At 36.8% G+C, this 17442-nt stretch overlaps 1 protein-coding gene across 1 annotated transcript in view; it reads right to left on the bottom strand.

Moving 5' to 3' along the window:
- The window catches only part of ADAMTS6 (ADAM metallopeptidase with thrombospondin type 1 motif 6), a 271483-nt gene that overhangs the window by 14576 nt on the left and 239465 nt on the right, over window positions 1–17442 (bottom strand). The window contains exons 21-23 of the mRNA XM_063087265.1: window positions 16215–16419; window positions 7248–7424; window positions 93–249 (exon numbers count right to left, since the gene is read on the bottom strand). Coding sequence (XP_062943335.1) covers window positions 93–249; window positions 7248–7424; window positions 16215–16419 — 539 coding nt within the window. The remainder of the gene's footprint in view (window positions 1–92; window positions 250–7247; window positions 7425–16214; window positions 16420–17442) is intronic.

Below are 17442 nucleotides of genomic sequence, written 5' to 3' on the forward strand. Positions count from 1 at the left end.
TACAATGGTGGATTTATGGGGCTTTTCAAACTTTTGGAACAATATAAGTGAGTCATTAAAGGCCGCAGTCTCCTTCTCCATGGAAAACTCACCTTCAGTATTGGAAATGGGGGTACTGTCACATTTGCTTTCACACTGCTGCATCGATGGAGGCCGAACAGTTTCTGGACAGTCACTAGATGCTTGTCCAGTGTAGGAGAGACACTGCACAGTTCGCATTTGCTGTCCAAGGCCACACTGAGCAGAACACTAAACTCAAAGACACAGAGAAACAAAATATTAATCTAAATAATAATCAGGAGGTAGAAAAAATACTATATAATTTCGAATACGACACATTAACTTTTAAAGCCCATATGTAGTTCACCTTTGAGAGGTGTATGATTAGGTCATCTTACCATAAAATTGGTTTGGAGACCCAAAGATCATGTTGTTACCCTAGAAAATAGAAGCAATATAGTTCCCAGAAGACAATAGATGGAGATTTCTTGGGCTATCACTCCAACAATTCCAAGCAAGCCTCGAGAACTCTAACAGGAGTGTAATGTGCTATACTAATTTATATTCTCAACAACAATGTATGAGAGTCCCATTTCTTCACATCCTTGCCAACATTTGCTATTTTTTTGTCTTTTTGATAAAAGCCATTCTAAATAGAGTGAAATGATATCTAATTGTGGTTTTGCTTTGCAGCTTTGAATTTCCCTGATGATTAGTGATGTTGAGCATTTTTTCATACCCTGTTGGCCATTTGTATGTGTTCCTTTAAGAAATTTCTATTCAGGTCACTTTGCCCATTTTAAAAATTAAATTATTCGTTTTTTTGTTGTTGAGTTTGAATTTCTTGTAATATTCTGGATATTAGTCTCTTGTCAGATGAATACTTTGCAAATATTTTTTCCCATTCTGCTGGTTGCCTCTGCAATGTTAATTGTTTTCTTTGCTGTGCAGAAGCTTTTTAGTTTGATGTAATCCCATTTGTCTACTTTTGCTTTTGGTGCCTGTGCTTTAGAAATCTCCATAAAATTTTTGCTCAGACCAATGTCTTGGAGTGTCTTCCCTATGTTTTTTTATAGTAGTTTTATAGGTTCAGGTCTTACTTTTAGGTATTTAATCCATTTTGAGTTGATTTTGGTATATGGTGAGAGATAGGAGCCTAGTTTCTTTCTTGCATATGAACATACAGTTTTTCCAGCAGCACTTAGTGAAGAGGCTATGCTTTCCTCAACGTATATTCTTTGTCTTTCGTCAAAAATCAGTTGGATGTAGATATGTAGATTTATTCCTGGTTCTCTATTCTGTTCCACTGGTCCGTGTGTCTGTGTTTATGCCAGTACCATGCTGTTTTGATAACTATGGCTTGGTAGTATATTTCAAAGTCAGGTAGTGTAATGTTTCCAGCTTTGTGCTTTTTTTCTCAGAATCACTTTGGGGGATTTGTGGTCTTTTGTGGTTCCATATGAATTTTAGAATTGTTTTTCCTATTTCTGTGAAGAATGTCATTGGTAGTTTGATAGGGATTACATTGAATCTGTAGGTCATTTTGGGTTGTGTGGACATTTTCACAATATTAATTCTTCCAATCCATGAACACGTAATGTCTTTCCATTTTTTTGTGTGTGTCCTTTTTAATTTCTTTCATCACTGTTCTGTAGTCTTCATTGTAAGGATCTTTCTACCTTCTTGTTTAGATGTGTTTTTAGGTATTTTATATTTATGGTAGCTACAATAAATGGGATTGATTTCTTCTGCTGCTAGTTCGTTGGTCTATAGAAATGCTACTGATTTTTGTATGTTGATTTTGTGTCCTGCAACTTTACTGAATTGATTTTGTGTCTTGCAACTTTACTGAATTCCTTTATCAGTTCAAAGAGAATTTTTGGTGGAGTCTTTAGGTTTTTCCATATATAAGATCATGTCATCTTCAAACAGGGACAATTTGATTTTATCTTTTCCAATTTGAGTGCCCTTTATTTATTTCTCTTGTGTAATTGCTCTGGCTAAGTCTTCCAGTACAATGTTGAACAATAGTGGTGAAAGTAGGCATCATTGTCTTATTCCTGTTCTTGGAGAAAAAGCTTTTATCAGTTCTAAGAGATTTTTTGACCTCTTTTTCTGCTAGTTCTTCCAAACTGATGACTTTGGAAGAATTCCCTCTTCTTCATTTTTCTGTATTAGTTTGAGAAGAATTGGTATTAATACATCTTGAAAAGTTTTGTAGATTTCAGCAATGAAGCCATCTTGTCCTGGGCTTTCTTTCATTGCAACACTTTTTATTACTGCTTTAATCTCATTACTCATTATTGGTCTGTTCAGGTTTTCTATTTTTTCTTGGTTCAGTCTTGGTATGTTTTATGTGCCCAGAAATTTATCTATTTCCTCTAGGTTTCCTAATTTGTTGGCATATAGTTGTTCATAATAGTCTCTAATGATTTCTTGTATTTCTGAGGTATCTGTTGTTATTTCTCCTATTTTACCCTTGATTTTCTTTATTTGGGTTTTCTCTCTTTTTTTTTTACTTAGTCTGGCTAGTGGTGTGTCAATTTTGTTTATCTTTCAAAAACCCAAGTTTCATTTCATTGATCTTTTGTATCTTTTTTGGTTTCTATTTCATTTAGTTTGGCTCTGATCTTCATTATTTCTTTTTATGTGCTAATTTTGGGATTTGATTGTTCTTGTTTTTCTGTTTCCTTGCGGTTCAACTTATGTTGTTTATTTGAAATTTTTCTACTTTTCTGTGTAAGCACTTATTGGAATAAACTTCCCTCTTAGTACTGCTTTTGCCATACCCCATAGATTTTATATGTTGTGTTTCTATTTTTATTTGTTTCAAGAAATTCTTTATTTCTTCCTAATTGCTATTGATTTCTTGTTTTAGTTCACAGTGGTCTGAAAAGATACCTGAAATGATTTGAACATTTAAAAATTTGTTGAGACTTGATTTGTGGTCTAACATGTGGTCTATCCTGGAGAATGATCCATTTGCTGATGAGAATGTGCATTCTGGAGTTGTTGGATGAACTGTTCCGTAAATGTTTTTTAGGTCCACTTGGTCTCTAGTGCAGTTTAAATCCAATGTCTTTTTGTTGATTTTCTTACTGTATAATTGGCCCAATGCTGAGAGAGGGGTGTTAAAGTGTACAACTATTATTGTATTGGGATTTGTCTCTCTCTTTAGATCCATTAATATTTGCTTTATATATCTGGGTGCTCTGATGTTGTGTGAAGATATACTTACAACTGTTGTTTCCTTTTGTTGAATTGATCTTTTTATCATTCTATAATGCCCTTCTTTGTCTCTTTATATAGTTTTTGATATAAAGTCTATTTTATGTGATATAAGTATAGCCACTCCTGCTCCTTTTTTGGTTTCCATTTGCATAGAATATCTTTTTCCATTCCTTAACTTTTAGTATGTGTGTCTTTACAAGTGAAGTGTTTCCTGAAAGCAGCATATAGTTGGGTCTTGTTTTTTAATCCAACCACTCTAAAACTTTTAAATGGGGAATTTATCTCATTTACATTCAAGGTTGTTATTGAAAGGTGTGGCCTTACTCTTGACATTTTGTTAATTGTATTATGGTTGTTCTGTATATCTTTTACTCCTTTCTTCCTCTTTTATTGTTTGCCTTTGCTGTTTGGTGATTTTCTGTAGTGATAAGAAATAATTTCTTCTTCTCCTTTGCATATTTTCTCTGCCAGGGAATTTTATTCTTTCATGTGTTTTTCTGATGGTAGTTATCATCCTTTTGCTTGCAGATATAGGACCTCCTTAAGGATTTCTTGTAGGGCTGGTCTAGTGGTGATAAATTCCCTCAACTGTAGTTTGTCTGGGAAAGACACTATTTCACTTTCATCTCTAAAGGATGGCTTCACCATGTACTATTCTTAACTGGCAGTTTTTTCTTTTAGCACTTTGAATATATGGTTCCCTTGTCTCCTGGCCTGTAAGGTTTTTGCTGTTAAATCTGTTGTTTGTCTGATAAGGATTCCCTTATAGGTGACTTGATGCTTTTCTCTTGATGATTTTAGAATTCTCTCTTTTTCTTTGACTTTCGATAGTTTCACTACTATGTTCCTTGGGGTGGACCTTTTGGGGTTAAAGTTTGTCTGGGGATCTTTGAGCTTCATGGATCTGGAAGTCCATATCTCTCCCCAATCTTGGGAAGTTTTTAGCTATGATTTCTTAAATAGGTTTTCAATACTTCTTCCTTGCTCTTCCCTTTCTTCAATACCCATAAAGCACATGTTTGTATACTTAAGGTTTTCCCATAAATCTTGTAGGCTTTCTTAATTCTTTTTTATTCTTTTCTGTTTTGTTTTGTTTTGTCTGACTTGGTTATTTCAAAAGACCTGTCTTCAAGTTCAGGAATTCTTTCTTCTGCTTCGTCTAGCCTGTTCCTTATGCTCTTGATTATATTTTTTATTACTTTTAATGAATTCTTCAGTTCCAAGATTTCTGCTTGGTTCTTTTTTTATGATATCTCCTGACTTTCTCATTCAGATCTTTGTTTTTCTGATTTTGTTGAATTGTCTATCTGCATTCTCTTACATCTCATTGAGTTTCCTTAAGATTGTTATCTCGAATTCCTTTTCAGGCATTTCATAGGTTTCCTCTTGTTTTGGTTCTGGTACTGTAGCATTATTGTATTCCATTGGGGCTATCATGTTTCCTCATATTTTCATGGTTCTTGTATCTGTACATTGATGTCTGGGCATCTGGTGGAACAGTCACTTCTTCTAATACTCTGGAGTAGCTTTTGAAGGGACAGACTCTTTCCTGTAGATGTGTTCTATAGTTTTGGTTGGATAGGGTGTTTTAGGTTTAGTTCTGAGGGTGTGCAGTAGTGTAGTCTCCATGTCTTTTATTCAACTATGTTCAATGTTGAAGTCGTTTGTGAGTGTCTCAATGGTCTAGGTAGTGGAGCAGTAGTAGCTCCTTCCTGAAGTGGTGACACTGGACAAGTTTGATGGGACTGCAGGCAGCACCTCAAGCCCCTGGAAGATGCACTGGTGCCTTCCTTCCATGACTCCTCAGCTGATATGAGCAACCCTGGATGGTGTCACTGAGGTTGCAGTTGGGATTTCAGTATTCCAGGAAAGGTGCTGTGGCAATTGGCCATTCTTCCACTAAAGTGGGAAGAGTTGCATGGGAAATGGATGGAATTGTGGAGCCCTGGGAGAAGCACTGGGGCACTATGCAGCTCCTCAGCTTCAGTGGCCAACCATGGAGGGGGGTTGTTGGAGCTGTGGTAGGAACCTTGTTTTCCTGGGAAAGGCACTGTGGTGTGGGTGAGATCTCTGGTCCTTAAGAGAGGCACTGGGGCACTCTGAAGCTCTTCAGCTGAAGTGGGCAACCCTAGATGGGCTTGCTGGGGGTGTGGCCAGGATCTTGTGTTCTCAGGAAAGGTGCTGAGGCACTCTGCAGCTCCTTAGCTTGAGTGGGCAACCCTGGATGGGATAGCTGGGGCTACCTCCAGAACCTCAGACTCCTGAGAGAGATGCTGAGATGCTCTGTAACTCTTCAGCCAGAGTGGGTGACTTTGGGAAAGTTCACTGGAACCATGGCAGACCTCGGAGCCCCTGGGAGAGGCATGCAGGTACTCCACTAAAAAGAGAAGGGCCACAGAAGTGGCAGAGGGCCCTGATTGGTCAGCTCTCAGGCTCTGGAGAGTGTAAGCATTGGCTCCCTTTGTCTTGGAGATGGCCTCCCCACCATGCTGGACCACCTGTTCCTAGGGGTGCAGAGCACTCCATGGGTTTAGGTGCCAGAGTCACAGTGTAATGAGGAGGCTATTGGGCCCCAGGGCAGAATGCACTCTAGTGTTGGCCCTCTACCCCCAAATGGTGCCATGCTGCAGTAGCCTGGGTCCAAGGGGATGGAGGTGGGGGAGATCAGCATGATTCCCTCTCTGGAATAATGCAGTCACATGGGCTCCAAACAGCTTCCTATACTGGGTTCATAGCCTGCAAGGGCTGTGTGCTTTCTTATAGCTAAGATTGCAGGCATCTGTGGTGGGAGTATAGACTGTTGGGGATTTTGTTTTGCTTAACCTTTCCCTGCAATAAAGACTCTTCCGGCTCCAAGCCAATCCCAGTCAGGTATTTCACTTGTCTTTCTATGCTGCCATCCCAAGTTTCTGAGCCTTTGGGAGGCTTCCTTCCCATTTTCCTGAATTACAGTGTTTTCCCTATACACTCTATTCAATGTGTGATTATTTATTTGTTGTTTTAGATTTTCTCTGTGTCAGAAGTGAGAGCGGGGCACCTCTAGTCAGCCACCTTGAATCGTAACTTCATATTAATACTAGCATTATTTTTTAATGTAACTTAATAGGTATTTTCTTTAACATTTAGAAGAATAATACTTCACTTTCCTTCTATCCAAATGTACCAACTTTAAAAAAAAATTTTTTTAATTTAAAAAAAATCGACAGATAAAATTGCTATGTATGTATCATGTACAACATGTTTTGAAATATATGTACATTGTGAAATGACTAAATCTAGCTAATTAACATAAGCATTACCTCACATAGTTACCAATTTTGTGGTGAAAACCTATTTGTTTCTATAGGATTTAGGTGGCCTACAGCAAGACAACACAATGTAAAAGCAGATAAGAAAGAAGAAAGGAAAAACAGAAATTGGAACATAAAATGAAAATGAGTCTAATATAAAAATACATACCAACAGCCTATACACTTGCTTCCCAATTCAGTGTCCATCAGTGAAAAATAAATCAATTAAAGAATAAGTATTATTATTTCACAGACTGTCAATTGCATTACATTATCAAGCTAATTACAACCCCCACACCCTTCCTGTGAGGTTAAGAGGAATTATCTCTACTTTGCAAGTGGAAAAATTAAGAAACTGCTGTTAATTGATTTGTGTTTGGATTAGCTGAGAGAGCTGGGAAATCAGAATCCAAAGTTTTGGTAGCTTTTTCAAATCTCTGGCCATTTAGCCTTTCTCTTTCAATTTTAACTTAAAATGGTAGGATCCAAATAGTAAGTAAAAGTGGGAAGTACAGTATGTAGGTGTGGGAGAAACATGGTTAAGTGTGTGTGTGTCCATTGTATGGCTGCTACAGTTTGTGTGTTGTTCACACTCACATCTCATACTTAGATTTCTATGTGATCATTGTAACTCATCTTTCAAGCCCTTATAATGACCCAGTCAGTAACCTCAGATGTTTGTCTCAAGTGCTACTTCAGCAAGAGCACACAGTCCAGCTGCCATACCTGGCCCCAATCTCCTGTCACCCAACGAGGAGGAGGGCAGCGGCCCAAACTGCAGCGGATGCGGACAGGAGGTTTGCTTTCTTCTGGACATTGTGCAGCTGGGAATGTTTTAGAAAGGTCACTGCTCTTGCACAGAACAATCCGATGCTTGAATCCTGGACCACATTTTGGAGTACACTGGAAATAAAACAAATACTAATGAATAACGATGGTCTATAGACAGAGGAAAATTTGAGGAAGGTTTTTCCTGAAGTAAATGTGTGTTTGGGTATACAATATACATATACACTAAAATCTATCAGACATAAAATTACTTTAAAGTTTTTAAGGAGAAGTACTTTCATCTCTTCCCTAAGGTCTTTAAGAGCGAAATCCAATGTTTGCTTTCTTTGGCTAACTTATTTTCTTCCTTTATTGGCGAGTGGATTACTTCTCTATTCCTCCCTATTCTTGGCCTCATTGAGCTGTGATAAGATTCTGCTAATTTTTGGAATCTGGAATCCTTGGTTTCCTACTTGCTGGGTGCAGTCTTCTAAAAAAATTTTATATTATTAGAAGACCATAAGAACTTGTCTCTGTGAAGCAAGTTAGGGGTTGATTTAGATCAACTATTCTTATAGTATGGTAACTAAGAATACATGGTCACAAGTGAAGGTATATTACACAGAAAAATTCTGAACTTTCCCTGTCCATCAGTTACAAACTTAATGAATTTGACTGTTCTTTAGAACTGGGTCTGTCGGTTCTTCACAGTGAAGAAAAGATGCTTCTTCCTGTGTCACAAATCCTATTATTTACCTCATCTCCAGGTGTTTCTAGAAGTCACCTACTTAACACGGTGGCTGACTGAAGTCCTCCAAGCTTTCTTCCCTGCATGCAGTCTGGACCTTTCATTAAAATCTGTATTTCCTCTCAGACAAGTGAGGGGCTTACCCACAGCACTGTATGTATTCAGAAAACATTTCCAGATCTCCTACAGGAACTACACTAGCTGGGGGGGGATATAAAAATGAATGAGACAGTCTCTACTCTCAAGGAGCTACAAGTCTTATTTAGGAGATAGACATGTGAACACATGGTTAATGTTAAGTACCATAAAAATTGATGTACAATATATAAATTCTTGTGCTCCCAATCACCACTGGCCTGTTTTAAATTATTTACTTACATGTCTTATCATCTCTACCAGGCTATAAGCTCCTTAAAATTACCCCATTTCTGTTTCATCCTTTTTACACACACACACACACACACACACTTACCCCTGACCCCCAGGATCCAGCTGAAGGCTTTGAGTAAGCACTCAGTAAATATATGCTGTCCTTAATCAGGAAAGATGATGGTTTTGATTTACCATTATCAAATGTACTAGCTGTGGAATTGGGATGTTTTAGTGACCACTGTACACACCCGAGTGGGGTTGCTAGGGGCAATCCTTGAGCATGGTATATGTCATAGAAAGAGAAAAAATATTAATATTTTTTTCAGGTAAAAATTAAGAATCCCCTGTAAACTCTTTAGCACAATAAATATAAGGACAGAATACATTTCCTCCAACTTAGAAAAAGTTTCATTAGGATGAATTTTAAAGAAGTATAATATATAGATCTTTCCTATATGTCTCCAGAAGAGGCTTTAGGTAGGGAGTTATGATAAAGAGAAAAATTTCTGATCTCTGTTTTTCCTTTTCACAGCCAGTCAACATTCTTACATCCTGCTGCTGCCTAACTCTGCCCATGTAATCAACTAGTTCTTATTAATCCAACTCCTAAATTTCTCTCACATCTGTTGATTTCCTTCTATCTCCATTGCCACTAACTGTACTTCAAACAAACATCATTTCCCACATGAAATTTTGCAACGTCTTTGTTGCTTTTGCCTCACTCCAATCCACCCTCTAAACTTTAGTCAGAGGGATTTTTCTAAAGTACAAATCCAATTATATTATCTTTTGATTAAAAAATAATCCTTCAATGGCTCACTATTGCCTTCAAGATAAAAATTCAATCTCTCCAAATATGCTTACTACATCATGATAGTAATGTCCTCCTTACCCCTTCAGATTCATCCCTCCACATCCCAGCCATACTAAATAATCTGCAGTATTCCACAGTGCTAACCCAGTGCCAGGCACAAAGCTAGTATTGTTGCTGCTGCAGCAGCAGCTACTATGACTACTACTACTACGAGCAGCTATCATTTAATAAACACTGTACATACCAAGTGTTGTGCTACGTGCTACAATTTACAAAACTCCTATGAGCTGGCGATTATTATTCTTTTTTTAAAATAAGGAAATAAACTTAGAGTGATTGGTAGAAAATAGCAGAGATATTAAATGGCAGCGTCATTCTAATGCTAACAGCTAAGAGTTTCCTGGATGTTAGGTACTATACTATGTACTTTGCATATATTGTCTAATTTAATCCTCACAAAAACTCTATCATTTTATATTTCAAGAAACCAAAACATGTAATATTTTCTGCAGAATGAAAAAAGCCCTGATCTGAGTATCTTAAGCATGCCCTACCTGTATCTAGTTTATTTCCATCTCTTGAACTTGCTCCACTTATACTAGTCTTCTTGCCTTCACACCAAGTCTCTTCCTTGTCCGAGCCAAAACCTTGGAGGATTTCTGACACTCTCTTAATGCTTAATATTATCATTGGTAATAATAACACCACTACCTTAACATTCCATCAGCGTGTCATAATTCACAAAATACTTTCAAATACATTATTAAATAATTATTTGAGAATTATTACAGATGAGGAAAGCTCGAGTGATTTAATCAAGAATAAACAGATGGTAAATGGTAGAGCTATAACTGAATCCTAGGCCTTCTGACCCATACTTTGGGACCTACTCATTATCCCTTTCTCTGTTATTACTATAGCCACAGACTGCTGTTAGTACTGGCAGAAACAAATTCATGAGAACACATGATTAAAATGGTTGTCCCTCATACCTGCAGGGGACTGGCTCCAGAATCCCCATGGATACCAAAATCCACAAATGTTCACGTCCCTGATATAAAATGGCGTAGCATTTGTATATAACCTACACAAATCCTCCTATGTACTTATTTTTTAAAAATTTTTTCATTACACGATATAAACACTTTTGTGGCCCTTTACCAATTTTTCTCTAAACACTTCCCTGTATACTTTAAATTATCTCTAGATTACTTATAATACCTAATACACTGTAAATGCTACGTAAATTGTTGTTATACTGTATTTTAAATTTTGTGTTATTTTTTATTGTATTTTTTAAAAATATTTTTGAACCTTCAGTTGGTTAAATTTGCAAAAGTGGAACCCACAGATACAGAGGGCCATGTATTAATTATTAATTATTATAAAAAATAAATTGAAATAAACTGAGGTGAAGTACTAGAGGACAGAAGGCCACTTCATATTTTAAGGAGATAGGCAGAAACACATAGGATGTATAGGAAAGTCAGTTTTTGTGTTCTGAGGATGTGGTTAGTTTTCTAACTTGGGAGTATTCATTGAAAAATGTAGTTGTGCCACTCCCCGAGCTCCTTCACGTTTTCAAATCATGTGTATGTATATTTAACGAAGGGACATATGTCTCTTTTTTATTCTAATGTTTTTTTCTAGTAGCAAGAAGTTTCTGTTATTATTTTAAGAATGTAGTAATATCTAGCTGCCTTTCTCAAGAGCACATATGCCAAAGTCCTGCTTACAATTAGAAGAGGCAGACATGCAAAGAAAGACAATTCACTCATCTGTGTCTGAGAAGTCCCTTGGAGACCAAAAACAAAACAAGTAGGACTGATAATAAGAAGAGAAAGCAACACTAATATTTATTAAGTGTCAGGCAGTATCTAAGTCCTCTGCATGTAATAATTTACCTAATCCTCACAAAAACCCCATGAACTAAGTACTACTATCCTGCCCATTTTACAGGTAAGGAAACTGAAGCACTGAGAAGTACAGATAAATCCAGATGGCAGTTTCCCACTAGAATAAAGCTCTGAAAGAGAAATGTAAAGAGACACAAACCCTCTGTAGAACAATGTACGGCAATGTGTAAAGCCATACATACAATGACATCTTCTACTTAGACATCGTTTTAGAAAATTACACCCCAAAATCCACACAATAAGCCAAGGATATTCTATCCTATAGCAGTAGTAGAGAGATAATCAACTGGATTTTCAAAACTACATGTTTGCCATATTCCTAATCCATGAATACATCAGGCCTGAGCCCTGCAGATCTAGCCACAAATATGAGTATGACACATCTATAGGTAGAATCTCAACTCTGGTCTCTGCAAATATTGTCCTTCATAAGGGTAATTATAGAATTAAATGTTTAAAAATTGCTCCTACAAAATAATAAAGATGCAGGAATGCCCCCAAGACATGGTTCACTCTATGTAGAATTCTATCTGCAAAACCTTCTGGCCTTACATCAGAGATGTTAAAGCAGAGACGTCCTCTGTTTTTATTTTTTCTTCTTCCTTCGGCTTTCTTTAGCCTAAATTCTACTGTTGCCTCTCTTTACCCTCCTGATAAATGTTTTTCACCTGACAACCTCAGTTTTATTTAGCTATCTAAAAATGTAAGAAAATCTAGAAAAATGAGAAGTAGCCATGGCTACATGATTAATAGGCATTAACTCAATCACGAATGCTTCAGAGCATTCTCCAGAGATAATCATTGATCTATACCAATGTAAAGGGTATGTTTTTGCATGCTTTTTGAGTATGTAGCAAAATCCATTACTAATAATTAGAAATCTGAATACTGGTTCAGTAATAAAAATTTATTTCTTAAAGAATAGTTATAAATATCAAAATCCGTCCCATTCTTTCTCATAATAAACCATTAAGTAGCTGGGTGGAATATATTATTTCAACAAACAATCCATTCTTTAATAAAACTATTTCTCATTATTTCAGGTAAGTACCTATTTTTTCCTCTTTTATTCATACAATTGGAATCTCACGATTATTTAAAATCTGACCAGATCATCTGTTTTTTGTTTTCATCTCAGTGGTATACAGTAGGTGATTTTTATAAGAGATGCATTTATGCTTTAGCTTAATATTCTGTGAGAAAGAAAAAGCAAAAGTATATTTTGTAGGAAAAAGTTTTGAAACCATATCAGGGAAAACAGTTCGGCCTTCACTTGTAAAGGACAGAAACATTAACATTTTGGGTTATACTGAGTTCTGTCTGGAGAGGTGGGTTTAATTTAATCTAGGTTTAACTTAATCATAGGACCAGACCAGAACCAAGGAGTATGCAAAGTGATGTCACAATTGTCTTTTAAACAAACACATTCCCCTCCCCCATCCTTCATAAGTAATGCTACCAAAAAGTAAGTCCTATACAATCAGTGGAGCACGATGCCAGTTATCCACTTGTCCAAAAGTAAGTATATAAGAAGCAGACATTTTTCATCGGGTACTCTGTAGGAGTCAAAGAAACCATTCTGATACATCAAAAGAATAAGTTAGGACTGCTGGAGTCCATCCACAGTATGCAGCAATGCTTTCAAGATCTACTTGCCAAGTGAGGGCAAGTACAGAAAACCATTTAAAGTCCAATACAGCGTGGTTGATCCCAAGAGTAAGGACAGATTATAGAAAAGGGAAAACTGTGGCCTCATTTGTTTCACAAAAGGCTGCTGATGAGCTATTTTCCACCATGGTAATTTAGTTTTTGGGTTTTTTTCTTCTGCCATAAGCACTGGGTGGGTTTAACCAGTGGGGGAAATGATTGCTGGCTTTACAACAATAGACATTTTATATTAGAGTAGCCAGCAAAGAAAAGGAAAGGGTCAAAAAGGGTAAATTCCTCTTGCTACAACATTTTTTCTCCACTTGAACCTCACCCTTGTGATTAGCGGAGCTCAAAAAGCTGATAGTTGCAAGTGGGGAGGGGGCAGAAAGTAAGGGAAGTTTTTATGGGTGTGTCAAAAGAAAATCGTGTGAAATATTTGCAAAAGGTTAAATGAAAGAGATTGAACATTGCCTGCTCTTTTGCTGGGACCTCCTCTTTTCATTAGTGGGAGGTGTTCCATTCCTCTGGGAAGAATAGGCTCCTTGTTCTCACTTTGTTCTCCATAGCTACTCAGACATTTATTTCATTTAATGCTATTTATTCTTATTTATCTTTAAGCCACCTACGGAAGAGGTGAGCTGTCTGGTAAAGTAAGGAAATGGAAGCATGAGAGTGCAACACCCCCTATGGAAAATAAACAAGAGAGACTGTATGAAGCCTCTTTAACAAAAGATGATGATGTTGGTAAAGATGATGTTCAACTAGAATCGTTGATTCAGTAACAGAAGCATTTCTTGACCTATGCTTATCCCAGAATAGTTTTTCTGGGTCATCTGTGGAGACACAGTAGCAGCTACCAATGCTTTATCTGACTACTTAGTCCCAACATGGACACTCCTCTCTCAGCTCTACTTCCTTCCCCTAAGCTTTGACTCAGTTATTTTAAAGAAGATAGCAGAAATGTGATTAAAAGTGCCCTCAGCTTATACGAAGATACTTCGAAAAGTTTGTGGAAAAACTGAATTAAAATACAACATGAATTCTTCCATGAACTTTTTGAAGATCCATCATATGTATTTCTTCAGGCAGCCCACAGGAATGCCTAAGAGCTTCTTACAGTCATTTGAGTGAGTCACTTCAAAAACTGGATAGATAAGAGTCAAAAAAATACTAAGTACAACCTATGTGACGTTGAATTCAGAAGAAAATCTTAAAATAGTATTTGGAATGGAAGCATATCAGGAATATACATAAGCAATTTCTCAAGGTGATAATATTTGGTTGTTTTATTTTAAAACAAAAATACAATGATACAGAAAAGTGTACGTCATGAGACCAAAGTGAAATGAGTCTGTATATGTGGAAGTTTTGGTATTTTAGTGGTTGGCAGAAATTTCTTCTGTTTCTTCTTATGAAGGATGGCATGGTACAGAGTTCTGTATTCAAGACTTTCTATTACCTATCACTACTTTATTCAACCTTATCTTCCATTTATTCTCTTTAAAAATCCTTATCTGCCACCCTACTTTCATTACACCATCTTTGTGTTCCTGTTCAGTTGTTTCTCTTACCGGGAATACCTTTGCCAGCTTCCCTATTCTCTTCCCTACTTCACATTCTATATCCCTCAACATTCAGTTCAACTCCCATCAACTAAAAAGCCTTCTGGTCCTATTCTAGTCTACTATGGTCTTTTCAGCTGTGAATTTCTACATTAGTTATACATTTATACCTCACAATCCACCATTTTACTAAACACTGTCTTGTATTATTCTCAAGTTGTTTCATGGATATTTATTTTCTCAAGCTTACAGGATTCTTTTGTATTCTCCATAGTACCTATACTAGTGTTTTAGTAAGCACTCAGTTGTACTTACTGATTTGAGCTGAAACGCTAAAGCTGTTGCAGTCAATCATCAGGTCTCCCATTATGATTTTCCAATAACAAGTGTGTTATCATTATCAATGATTATTTATGGATTTCTATAAGGATCCTGGGCACTAAAATGTATACAACTCTGCAGAATGTCTATTCTTTATCAATGGATTTTATCTGTCAAATGAATTTAGGAGTTAATGCACCTGCTGTTAGGGAACAGAAGAGTCCATACTGTTTTCTGTAACCACCGACTAAATAATACTAAGAATATCTCCACATTTGACTGAAACTACAAATAAAAGTTAGGTAGGCAGGATGTAATTACTGAAGCTTGGGTATGGCCAGGAAATTTAGGAGAACACTCCCAATTCCTGCCAAAGATTCCATGGATAAACACTATTGATCAGAATCTCTACTTCCATGTACCATATTCAACACAGTCCCTCTTTTAGCCCTGTACCTCCAGCAAAATCAGGCCACTCAAGCAAAGATTCACAGCGGAAACAGTTATATCCAGAGGTTTCTAAAGAACGTTTTAATTTTTTTGTTTGTTTTTTGACAAACTTATGAAGTCTATAGGAAATACCAAAAGAAAGTACCACCCTGTTTCCGGCAGGATATGTTAGAATAGTCTGAAATGCATGCTGTTTTGCTAACTTGAAAGAATTATCTCTGTATAGCCAAGTACCCATTACAGTACTAATGGACAATACAGAAAGATTCAGCTCTTTTGTGGGAAATGTGGAGAATGGTATAGTGTGTCTCATCCATACTGAAGAGTCAAAAATTAACTACCTCTTACCTCATTTTTCATAAAATCACTTTTCTAAGTGCCTCTGGATTATATTAGGCTATTTTGTACAAATGTATGCCAGAAAAATATTACCTTAGTCACTTCTTCCTCACTGACCATGTAAGTGAAGTAAGTTCTGAATTTGACTTTTTGGTATGTTATAACCCTCAGCTCCATGTTTCTTCCCCAGATGCAACAAAAGCAATTCAAATACATAGATATTGTTATATCACAAGTGATAAATGAATTGGTAAAGATTCATATCTAAAGTTATGTAATTGGGCTGTTACATTACTTGAAGAAAAAGATATAAAAAAATTTGTGCCTTCTGACTGAGATCCTTGAAAAGGTCACTCAAGGTCTTCAGTAAGTTTCAGGGTAAGTAAGGTTCTTGACTCTCCTTTCGAACTTCAATATTTAATAACATATCTTTAATTCTGAGCTTCTGATGCTGCTCAATGGTAAGAAGGAGGAAAAACCAGTTATATGAGTACTCACTATAATGTTATTTCAAATTTACTTTAGATATATTTTTAATTACATTGATGACTAGATTTCATTGTTTTCCTTGACCCCCAAAAAACTCTTACTTCCTGACAGGCAGCAATAAAATATAACATGGCCAAATTCACTGCTATGCAGTCCTTACTTGTTGAGTTCTAAGACACTCACATGCTCAGGTGTCCTTAATATTAAATGCTTTGGTATTGATAGTTAAGAAATCTCAAAACATACAGCCTCAGATTTCCTTACTTCAGACCAGTCCAAAGCCACCCACTGAGGTGGACATGACTGGTTGTTGCAGGACTCTTTTTCGATAGGCCGTTGTGTTAAACAACCACTGTAGTCCAGTGTCTCTTCCTCTGAAGGCCCAATCTTCCTGATGCAGAGCACTGCCCTTGTGCGCATTCCACCATCACAAGTCTTGCTGCACTCCAACCAATCCCCAATGAACCACCTGCAACAAGAAGTGGAAGAAACACAGAAGAGCATTCCCTTAGTGCATCCAGAGATTTTCAGCTGTGTAAGGGCACTTTCATCAATGGACTACATCTTTTTCCTAGAATAGCTGACACTTCAATGTTGGCTGATATGACAAATGGCATGTGGAAGAGCTGTTAAGGAAAAGATCATTCACTGTCAGTTGCTTCTAAAACGTAGTGCATGTGCTTTGTAGCGGGCAGAACCCAGGTTCAAACAAGCAATGTGCTATGTATTTTTAAACTTTTTTCATTTTCTCCTTTTTAAAAATTAATTTCTAAAATGAGGATAACAATTAGCAATCTCATAAGATTGTCAAGAGGATTAAATAAGGTAATATATATATAAAGCTCCCAATGGTGTGCCAATAAATGTTTAACCACTGGCTTTCCATGGGGAGAGGTTATTCTGATTTATGGCATTTGCCAATTTTTGAACTGTAAAAACAATTTTAAGCTACCAGCTTGACATACAAAACATGAACAAGGAAGATATGCTAATAACAGGGTCCCAAGAACCAATACTAGTTGGCTTCAGCACACCACTGAATGCTTCTAACATAGTGTCTGGCATATAACAAAGAAGAAACAGCAGATATTCTTCTTATTATTATTACATTGAAGCAGGTACACCCATAATTTAGGATTTTATGCTAAAACCACCCTAAATTGGAAATTTGTTTTCCAACTCCCAGAAATGAACCTGTGTGAAGGAAGAAGGCCTTTATTGTCCTTACAAGGGACAGAGAAGGCCCAGGTACCCATCCTTAGGACATGGAAATCTTGGAAAACCTTCAGCAGGAGTAGAGCCCTGCACCAGCTCTGTGAAAATATGGAAATCCCTTGTTTAGACACTTTGCTTCTAAAAATAGCTTCTACACAGCTAATGTGGGAAGAAACTCAATGTCTTAAAGTGAACACATCTCACATTTGAAGGTATATCACTCCTTTCCTCTAAAGCCATCAATGAACTTTCATATATAAAATTTCAGGATTTTGGG

The sequence above is a fragment of the Cynocephalus volans genome, chromosome 2, assembly GCF_027409185.1.
Source record: "Cynocephalus volans isolate mCynVol1 chromosome 2, mCynVol1.pri, whole genome shotgun sequence".
NCBI classification, from domain to species: Eukaryota; Metazoa; Chordata; class Mammalia; order Dermoptera; family Cynocephalidae; genus Cynocephalus; species Cynocephalus volans.